The 10,643-nt window shown below is 37.7% G+C and overlaps 2 protein-coding genes and 1 pseudogene across 10 annotated transcripts in view; 1 reads left to right on the plus strand and 2 right to left on the minus strand.

Annotated features, from left to right (window-relative positions):
- Window positions 1-4,324, minus strand: part of LOC117408630 (calmodulin-regulated spectrin-associated protein 2-like) — a 45,562-nt gene extending 41,238 nt beyond the window's left edge. For all 8 annotated transcript variants that reach the window (XM_034013863.3, XM_034013837.3, XM_034013815.3 and 5 more), the window contains exon 1: window positions 3,659-4,324. In XM_034013863.3, the coding sequence (XP_033869754.3) occupies window positions 3,659-3,797 (139 nt within the window). In that variant the 5' untranslated portion in view covers window positions 3,798-4,324. The remainder of the gene's footprint in view (window positions 1-3,658) is intronic.
- Window positions 1,417-1,531, minus strand: LOC117414995 (5S ribosomal RNA; annotated as a pseudogene).
- Window positions 4,325-4,754: 430 nt separating the features above from the next.
- LOC117404434 (probable ATP-dependent RNA helicase DDX59) lies at window positions 4,755-10,386 on the plus strand. 2 transcript variants are annotated; one of them, XM_034007277.3, is made up of 8 exons: window positions 4,755-4,965; window positions 5,671-6,505; window positions 7,672-7,854; window positions 8,243-8,332; window positions 8,422-8,673; window positions 9,245-9,397; window positions 9,602-9,730; window positions 10,047-10,386. In XM_034007277.3, the coding sequence occupies exons 2-8, from the start codon at window positions 5,678-5,680 to the stop codon at window positions 10,317-10,319; spliced, it is 1,908 nt and encodes a 635-aa protein (XP_033863168.3). In that variant the 5' UTR covers window positions 4,755-4,965; window positions 5,671-5,677; the 3' UTR covers window positions 10,320-10,386. The 2 variants fall into 2 exon arrangements, with proteins under 2 accessions (XP_033863168.3, XP_033863160.3); XM_034007269.3 differs by having other exon boundaries at window positions 4,757-4,961.
- Window positions 10,387-10,643: the final 257 nt, after the last annotated feature.

Genomic DNA, 10,643 nt, shown 5'->3' on the forward strand with positions numbered 1-10,643 from the left:
GCATCACGATTCGCCACGGTTCAGCTCATTTAGGTACAGTCGACCCCAGCATGGAGGATCAGTGTATACTTTGTTTAAGGTCAACAGGAAAGTCCTTCCCATGTTCTCTGTGCAGAGAAGACAGGAAGTTGATATGTAGATTCCAGAGGAAAACAAGCTACAGTACATTATAAATGCAAAGAGAAAAGTAACAACAATATGAGAGAGAGAGAGAGAGAGAGAGAGAGAGAGAGAGAGAGACACAGAGAGAGACACAGACACAGACAGAGAGAGAGAGAGAGAGAGAGAGACAGAGACACAGACAGAGACACAGACAGAGAGAGAGAGAGATACAGAGAGAGAAATGTGGCTTTGAGGAGATTGGAGTTACAATTATATAAACTAACATGCCTTCAAAGCAACAAAATAGCAACTTATATGTACCCTTTCCACTGAGATGTATCCAGAAATATGTGTTAAACTGATACATCTCCACAGGGTTTGAAAAGCCATAATAGGTTTCTGTGCTGTTCTACTACTTTTCATTGTTATGGATGATATGTGTCTCAGAAAATGCAAAACTCTATTTATTTAATTTAAACCTCTTCATAAAATAAATACATACATAAATAAATAAAATCACAAAAAAAAAACATTTTCTGAGCTTGGTAAACACACTATGTCACATTTTTTCCAACAAGTCTGGCGCAGGGATAACTGACTTCATCAAGCAAGCAGCGTATAATCTGTGTGCTTTGAATATCCACAGGATCTACTGAGCTACAGCAAGAGGCCTATTTAATTGGGACAAATGCCGTCAGTCTTGGTATTTCTGTTATGTCACAGATGTTATGAAATAGCTCTGCTTAGTATGTGTAAAGACTAAACAACTGCAGCTCTAGTTAAAATAACATATGGGCCTACTACCTCTTATGTTCAAACATACAAAAACATGTAGTTACCTATAATTTTGAGATTAAAAGAGCTGGCTCTGCAAACCATGTAGGCATGCTTACAGCACACAGTGTCAAGTCTACCTGTTCACCTGGTACATTGTTTACATGATGCAAATAGGACAGTTCATCTAAGCAAACAGTGGATTTTACATCTGTCCTGCTTCCCAGGACACCAGCTCTAGGCAGCTGAAACATCTGCTTCACCCATCTGTACTAATACTGAGGCTTTTTAAAATTGTCCACATTCAATATTATTATTATTATTATTTATTTCTTAGCAGAAGCCCTTATACAGGGCGACTTACAATTGTTACAAGATATCACATTATTTTTACATACAATTATCCATTTATACAGTTGTTTTTTTTACTGGAGCAATCTAGGTAAAGTACCTTGCTCAAGGGTACAGCAGCAGTATCCCCCACCTGGGACTGAACCCACAACCCTCCAGTCAAGAGTCCAGAGCCCTAACCACTACTCCACACTGCTGCCCTATTCCCAGGCGGTCTCCCATCCAAGTACTAACCAAGCCCATCCTTGCTTAGCTTCTGAAATCAGATGAGATCAGGCTTATTCAAGGTGGTGTGGCCGCAATACCGTAACACAGAACACAAGAAGCTCTCCAGTATGCAATGCAAATGAATGTATACCAGTTTGCAGTGCAATACTACAGAGAAATCATGTGGACTATGGAATTTAGTTTTTTTTTATTATAACTCAATTAGATTCTTTCTTTGAGGTACAACAGACCCGTACATATGAATTTGGAAACGTGAACATTTCACATTAACTGGGTACTTAAATGCTTGCGTTCATACAATTCTACTTAAAAGGTTCTAAAATGGCGTGCTTTGCTTTTGTAGTTCAAACCTAAAAAAGATGAGACTAGTCATAAAACTGGAGGCTCTAAAACGAAATTAACATCAGGGTAAATATATACACCCGACTGTTGATCCAGTCAATTAAAAATCAAAGAACATGGGTGTGAAGGACATGTGACTCATTAAACTATAAGGGTGCCTCACTCCCATACTGTGAGAATGCGTCTCTTCTACTCTGTATATAAGCACATTGTTCTTCTGATGTGGGCCCCACACAAAAAGCAGAATCTGCCACATGTTGTGGAAAGTCTGTATTACTGGTTATGGAACATGAATGTAACCTAAAAGTAGTAAAGTCTAAATAGATTTCTGTTGTTAAGGACAGTAGGCTCAACTAGAAGTAATGATTGTATTGGGTACGTGCCCAGTTGCTTTGCTTAGCTTTTTGAATATAAGCTAACTGCACTCAAGAACTTATTTTACTGTGGGGTAAAATGACTACCTTTAATATTTTCCATCTCAGTACTGCAATTGTGTTTCACATCTAGTGGTGCTATTGGAGCTTCTGTTTAATTTACTAAATGTTTAGATTTAAGAATAAAATAAGTTTAAACTTGAACATATTGGTAATGTTTGTAACCCATTGCAAAGGCCATCATTAGAAGCCCTATCACTTTTACTGCAACATATATTTGTGTATAACTGTATGGGCACAGCATTTCCATGTATGAAAAAGACTGAACACCTACACCAAGATTTGGCCTGCTGTCTTTGGCCTGCAGATTTGACAGCGGTTAAATGTTTAGGAAAAACTCAAAACGTTTAACACTTGGGTAGAGTTTAAACCCTTAATTGTGACACAGTAACAACTTTAAGTTATTGCATCAGAAAATGCTCAAAAAAAACAACTTGAATTCAGTTTGTAAATTGTGGAGAGATATTTCCATGACGAGGTAAAAGGTGTTACTGAGCACGATTCCCAATTGAATTACTGTTTCTTGTTTATAGCATTCCTGTTAAAGGTACTCGTAAAAGTGCTCCCTGCAGATGACCTCAGTCTTTATTGGTGGCACCAGACTATTTCTATGCAGTTGAAATATGCCCCCCCATTAGATTTCAGAGCTGGATCATTTCCCCCTGTTCCTTGAGTATCTAACATTTGTATTTTTAGGGTGTACTGAATACAATCAAACTGGACTCTGAGTGTAAGCTGAACTATAACAAGTATGCAAAGGTTTCCAAACTGTTGCAAAATATATAATTACAGTACAGAAAGACTGGTATTTTCCATTTTACCATAGTATAGCTGTAAATCAAGCCAAAAATTCAAAATTTTGTGCAAACCAGTAGTTACTTCTTGCTAAATGTCACCCCCTGACAGCATCATCCTAAGGGCTATTATTGGTATGACAATAAACAGGAAACCCTGGTTTTTTTACTTGGTTCAGCAGTGCTGTGCTCTCGTGCTGGGCCTATATTCTAAAAGTCTACTTGGCATTATATCTAGAAAATACAAAAACGCAACGATTATCACACACACACACATATATAATGTGCGTGTGTGTGTGTTAATACTGTATAATGTCAGCGCTCACGAGACTGTGCACCATTTCCCAACATAAGCATATATAGGCAGCTATGTCAACATTGTGCGTTTGCTAAATCAATAATGTATAAATTATTAATGTATCAAATGTACATGTGTGGAAATATAAATGTATGACGCTATCAAAGCTAATGTGTAAGGTACATTTAAATAAAAATAAAAAAAACCTAAATAAATAAATAAATACATATTTATTTTTCAATTGCAAATCTTTGCCACAAGTGAATTGCAGGCATAAGTCTTGGTAAACATACCTTAAATCACTGTGTGCGACTGCATGAAAAGACGCCACCTACCTGTCCCAAAGGCTTTGGCAACCAGCCATGCCAGGCTACAAGAGATTTTAGCCCTGGCAAAGTCATAATGATCAAAGGCTTTTATGGCTGGAACGATGAAAGTCTTTTTTATCTCCTTGCTATCTGCGGCATCGCCCATTCTAACACCTCAGATGGAAATGCCCGTCTCCTGAATCCAGTATCTGCTTGTCAAGCAATGGGACTTTATGACATCCCTCCAATGGAATTCAATGCATCTAATTTGACTTTTGTTTGCTTATATTTTTGTTTTTTTTCCAAAAACCGTTTTCTGTACAGACACAGTTGATCTTATCTGAACAGCAGCGCTTGGTGACTGTGTTTTTCCAATTAGTATTCCATATGTTCTCGCGTGTTCGATTCAGCAGGCAAAATCAAGCAGCAGCAGATCTCGTTGAATTTTTCATCCATTCTTTGGCTTTGCCCTGTGTTTTATTTTTTGTTTTGTTTTTGTTTTTTGGGGGAAAGACGCATATCCAGCTTATCCAGTTTACATTTAAAATCGTACTTGTCCATTTGTGGATGGATGTGTTTATTTTAATTCCATGTTCTCTTTTTTCTCTGGATTTTTATTTTCCCCCTTTCTTACACAAATCCCTGACGTTGCTGCGGTTTTCCTGCCGCACTGTCTCTATTAGGGAACTCGTCCTTTGCGCCTGCGTAATCCGCCCATTAAACCAGCCCTTTTCTGCTCAGTACAGATCTAATGATATTGAAGTGTAAAAACTTTAGGAATGAGAATGTGTTGTTTATAGCTGATAGATGGTATTGTATTTATTTGTTTTAGTCTCGTATGTCAATATACTGTTCAGTCCATACAATTTCTTGGGGGATGATAACTTGTAGGATACAATTTATTGGAGGATGATACAATTTAGCGGTCTCCTGTCACATAATGCAATGCTAAATTATCCAAGCAAATACGTAATACACAGTAATTCCAGGTCTCTCAGGTTTTTTGTTGGTCACTTTAAAGGGTAATTAAGGACTAGAATAAAGCTATTGAAAGTTGCTCCATTAAATCGGGTTACGATTTCAGTTATTTCATTATTTATATGATACGGGTTACATAAAGAGAGACGTTGATGGTGTATACTGGGTGCGGATGGGATAGCTGCACATCGTGAGCATGTGTCATACAGGTCAACTGTAATGGAAAAACTACATTTCCCAGAGTGCTGTGCACGACCTACATCAGAGAGATGCGACAACACTGTATCGAAAACAAGGAGCTCCTCATTTCGTGTTTAAAATTAATGACACCAGTAATGCTGTGGACTTAATAGTAAGTATGTGCATATATTGTTCTATTTTACTTGTAGAAAGAGTACACTTACAGTTAAAACAAAAAGTATTTCCGCTGAAGGTGTTTACCGTAATTTAATATTATTTGTTCATAATATGTTTGATGTTTTTCGTGCCAAGAGTTAATATGATATTTCTGTACTGTAAAATATGTACAGTAATCAAATACCCATTGGTGTTGTACATTGTACCCCATTACCGCATCGGAGGAGTTATGGGTACACATTCTGAGAAACGGTAGGATATCGCAAATCTGAGCTGTGTGTACTACTACTAGGCTGTGCGGTAAATGTTAGTTGTACAGCAGTACAGTTTTTGCACCTGTGATTTAATGTATCTGATTACAGAGCCCCTGTCTTACCTTTATTAATTCCACCACTTGGCGGTTGAGCCTGGCTGTTAAAACATCTAGTAATATTCTGTTTGATTTGGCCTTTACGCAACACTCCGTAGTTTCAACGATAACAATGGCCCTAAAGGAAAAAAAAAAAAAAAACCTCAAGCTGCTTTAATACAATGTTAAACAAAATACATTCTTCTTCGTTTGGAATAAATTGCACTTGAAAGAAGAAGGACAATTGACCGGTGTGTCATTGTTTAGATTAGTTGAATGTACGGTTCAACATCACGTGGATCTAAATTTGTAGATCTGATTTATTAATTTCATTTTTTTTTACTTTCTGTTTCAGGATACAAATGTTTGTTCCAAGGTCTCTTAAGGTAAAACGCGCTTCAGAAAGCACACATCACGTTCCCAAAAAAAGTAAAGCATCTCCTGAAGATGCAGAGGATCTCTGGACTCGCCAACAGAGTCAGACAGTGATACCTGTTCAGGAGGGCTGCACCTCTACAGTGGATAATTCAGAGGAACAGGAAGAGCCAGGGCAAGGACAGCAGAACCCTAAAAACACCTGCGAGGAACGCGACCAGGAAAGCGCAGAGGCACACGCACAAGATGCTGAAACAGACGGTTCTTCTGAGGAAGAGCCAGTAAAGGCTTTCAAGAAAAGCCAGAGGTGGCCAGAGCCTGGGGAGCCAGTTTGTGTTTTATGTGGTCGATATGGAGAGTATATCTGTGATGCAACTGATAACGATGTTTGCAGTTTAGAATGTAAAGCTGAACACCTGAATCGGGTTGGTGTAAAACTAGAGGCAACTGACGACACAGTGGAAAACGCTTCTTTAACAGCGCCTGCGAAAGATGACAAGTTTAATTTTACCTACAGAGAGGATCCTTTTATATCAAGTCTGACGGAGGAGCAAGTTGAAAGACTTAAGCAAGAACAAGGAATTGTAGTGCATGGCCAAGATATCATCAGACCCATTATAGAATTTGAACACTGTGGCTTGCCAGATCATTTAAACTGCAATCTAAAGAGAGGGGGTTATGAAGTGCCAACCCCCATCCAGATGCAAATGATTCCTGTCGGTTTGGCGGGAAGAGATGTGATAGCCAGTGCTGACACAGGCTCAGGGAAAACGGCAGCCTTCCTGCTCCCAGTTCTAGTGCGAGCTCTAGAGGAGGTAAATTAGAGTTCAGTTGCAGACAGGAAGAGGCGTGGTGGCTGATTAACTCCAGAGCTCCCAAAGTAATTACAAGGATAGCTGAGCGTGCTCCACCAGAGAGAGGACTTTTATGTAGCTTTCACAAGAGAGGCTTTATAGGGCGCCAGTTTCTTTGACACATGGGACTTGTTTATAGTTATAAAAGTTGTACTGTACCTTGATTTCATTTTTTACCATGATTTTATTTTAAGAAAAGTCATAGTAAAATTAAAGAGAATTGCTGTATTTTGTACTGGAATACATGTACTACTATAGTGTGTGTGTGTGTGTGTCATATATATATATATATATATATATATATATATATATATAATGGAAGTAAAGGAAGACTTTCTCTAACGAATTATTTAGGTTAGGAGAAGTTGCCTCAAAGCTAGTATGTTGTGTAATCTGGATTAAGGTAAACTTTTGGAAGCCTTGACATTTTGATATCACTTTTCACTGCTTCCCCACCACAATAATCAATACTTTATTTCTGTGTAATTAAAATAACAAATCAAGCTACAGCCAGTTACAGTATCTCTGAAGGCAGCTCCAATGAAGGACTGCATCTACTGTATATAGCACTGCGGCTGTTCTAAATTTAGCCTGTAAAACTATGATGTGTAGTTTAGCAGTATTCTGGTTAACCATACTGTGTTCAAAGAACATTTTTTTTTTTTTTAAGACTCTAGAGGCTTTATGTTTATGAGGCTATTATGCTATGCAATGTTGAATGTCTTTAATAACGTTTAACCATTTACTTAAAAAGAAGCATTGAGGAATGCCATCTGGTGCTTTAGTTTTTCCCTGTCACTGATACTGTCAGAAAAAAAGGAAAACGGTCAGATGTTTTCTTTCCACTAGAAGTATATGGGAAGGATATTGCATAGAATAAAGATTTAGTAGTAAACTATATCACAGTGACCTCACACAGTTTAACACAGTAATCTTGTGCCTAGTCCTCATCTGTAAACACTAGGCCAGACTGTATTTAAATGTTTATCACTATAGGTACCTGTTGTAGTATTGAGCTACTGTGGATGTAGTTTATAAAAAATGTCCAATTTAAAACAGACCTAACAATGAATTGAAATTGAATGTCACAATCTACGTCTGATTTATTGTCAAATGTTTCTTTACAGAGACGAGCAAACACTGTCCATGGACCAGCTTCTCTCATTCTTACACCAACCCGAGAGTTAGCAATACAGATCGAGAGGCAAGCTAAAGAGATGGTGATGGGGCTGCCTAACATGAGAACAGCCCTCCTGGTTGGGGGAATGCCCCTGCCTCCACAGCTTCATCGTCTCAAACAGAGTATTAAGGTGAAGTGCTCACCAGCAACAAATAAGACTTCCACATAAATGGCTTTACATTATGTTGAGCATTGTATTATTTGTGGGCAAATTGAGTATTTAAAGTGCCTTTTGATTGTTCAGCATAACAAAATTAGTGTCCCAAGGGCAGTTTCTTCTTAACCCACCACATGGCAATCATCCAAAGTATGCTGCTCAACTAAAGCTTGAAATTAGATCTTTGCATTGAGGTTTTGTGCATGGTTAAACAACTGTGTGTGTGTATGTGTATATATATATATATATATATATATATATATATATATATATATATATATATATATATATATATACAATATAAATTAAACGATTACATCTAAGTCTTTCTTACAATTTGTGTTTTTAATGTCTCATTTAGATCATTATAGCCACGCCTGGTCGACTCTTGGAGATTCTGAAACAAGAAGCAGTCCAACTACATGGAATAAAGATTGTAGTAGTTGATGAGGTAGTTTATGTGATACCCTTTTAAAATGTCAATTTTAAAAGCTCAGTGTAAAGTATTATCTTACCACCGGTTTATCTTTCTCTCTTTAGGCTGATACCATGTTAAAAATGGGTTTCCAGCAACAAGTGCTGGATATCTTAGAACAAGTTCCAGAGGAATGTCAAACCCTGTTAGCGTCTGCCACAATCCCGGCTGGCATTGAGAAGTTTGCCAACCAGCTCCTGCGGAACCCAGTCCAGATAACCATAGGAGAGAAGAACCAGCCCTGTTCCAACGTCCGGCAAATCGTCTTGTGGGTGGAAGAGCCGTCGAAGAAGAAGAAATTATTTGAAATTTTAAATGTAAGAGCTGATTTATCTTAGCCTGTCTTTTTGTGTGTGTTCTTTTCTCTCAGGGGGATCTTCTGTTGTATTTGTTTCTGTGCTAAAGAACTATGGGCTAGATTTGATAATGTTTTGCTCAGTGCAAAGTTATTTTTTTATTTGTTTATTTATTTTTTAAACAAAGCTGATGTTGTAAGCTTACAATGAATACTGTTTAGATGGTGGAAAATTCTACTTGCCAGAAAGAAAATTGAAGCCAAGAAAGACCAAAATCAACAACTAATCCCAATATAGCAACCCAGCTCTTAAAAAGGAAATGGGTGGTTCAATGGAGCTGAGCCAAGAGCTGAAAGTGCTACTGCTATACCTTGTGACTCAGAGCAGCACAGGAAATTAGTTTGCTCCAAGAAACCCAAAATCAAAAAATACACACTAACTTTAAAATAAAATGCAGCTTTTATTGTTATGCAAACATCTATAGATGCAGGTTATCGTTGCACCTTGCATTTATTTTAAACAACTTGTTATACAAAGCCTGATAAGATGTATTTTTCTATTAATCTATATGGTTATTGTTTGAATATTGAAGGACAGGAAACTGTACCACCCCCCAGTGCTGGTGTTTGTGGACTGCAAACTTGGAGCGGACCTGCTCTGTGATGCAGTCCATAAAGTAATGGATCTAAAGACTGTGTCCATTCATTCTGATAAGTCACAGATAGAAAGGAACCGTATATTACAGGTGGGCTTTATTTATTTATTTATTTATTTATTTTAAAAAAATGGGTTTGTAAGTATTCATGAATTTTATATTTGTTATGCTGTACCCATGTGCACTTTGTTTTGCTTCTCTGCATGGTCACTCTTTTTATGTCGGAGAGAATTTGTTTAAGTAAAATGAGTTTCGTCTAACTCTGATGCAATTCTTTTACAATACATTTTACAGGGTTTGCTTCAGGGAGAGTATGAAGTGGTGGTCAGTACAGGAGTGCTTGGTAGAGGACTGGACCTTGTCAATGTTAAACTGGTTGTAAATTTCGACATGCCTTCCGGCATGGATGAGTACGTTCATCAGGTATGTAAAACGTTTCCTAACATAATATACATAATTAGGCCTAGTTACCAGAAAATACATTCACTGTTTGACAGAGAGATTAAATTCACTTTTAATTAACATGGACCTGTTAATTACACTATATATTTTTTCTTGTTGTTTAATGTACTTCGGTAATATGCTTGCTAAGTCATCCCATTTGTGCCGACCATTTGTTTTGTTTTGTTTTGTTTAACATAAAAAATAACTGACTAGAATTCAAGGCAACTCCTTTACCAGCCCTTAGGCCTGTAGATACACTGATGTGTTGTCTTGATGTTTTTATTCTGATTTTCAGGTTGGCAGAGCAGGAAGATTGGGTCACAGAGGCACCGCCATAACGTTTATCAACAATAACAACAAGAGGCTTTTCCTGGAGGTGGTGAACAGAGTGAAACCAACAGGCTCTCTCCTCCCGCCACAGCTCCTCAATTCCCTGTACCTTCACGAGCAGATGAGAAAGGAAAAGCAGAGGAAAAAGCATGGCGAGGATAGCACTGTAACAAAGGACAATCTCATGGACATTATCAGAAAACACGACAGGAGTGCAAACAAGAAACGGAAGTTCTAGAACTCGGCTGTGCCAATACTGTAATATATGTTTTTTCAACCTTTCAAAATAAATGGTATGCAATTAATGTTCAATTATTTTTATTGCTTTTTTCCTTAAAATTATGCCTTAAACATGTTTGGTGTTTATACACAGAATGCTAAAGCTGGAATGTGCATCGTTTAAGCTTAACTACCCTGACCAGCCTCCAACTGATATGTTTTCATGATTGAGGTCTAGCCTTTGCTGTCAGTGGGTATATTCCACTAGTAATACATCGAATGCTGAAACACAGCATATCAGTACGTTGCCATCTAGCGGTGAAGTTAAGTGGATCAGTCAATT

The sequence above is a fragment of the Acipenser ruthenus genome, chromosome 10 (assembly GCF_902713425.1).
Source record: "Acipenser ruthenus chromosome 10, fAciRut3.2 maternal haplotype, whole genome shotgun sequence".
Taxonomy (NCBI): Eukaryota; Metazoa; Chordata; class Actinopteri; order Acipenseriformes; family Acipenseridae; genus Acipenser; species Acipenser ruthenus.

Excerpts from the sequence above, each read along its gene's own strand:
- LOC117404434 (XM_034007277.3), top strand. The coding sequence starts at position 5,678 with ATGTTTGTTCCAAGGTCTCTTAAGGTAAAACGCGCTTCAGAAAGCACA. Across the intron at positions 6,506-7,671 it reads TAGTGCGAGCTCTAGAGGAG|AGACGAGCAAACACTGTCCA; the intron begins GTAAATTAGAGT and ends GTTTCTTTACAG. Across the intron at positions 9,398-9,601 it reads AAAGGAACCGTATATTACAG|GGTTTGCTTCAGGGAGAGTA; the intron begins GTGGGCTTTATT and ends TACATTTTACAG.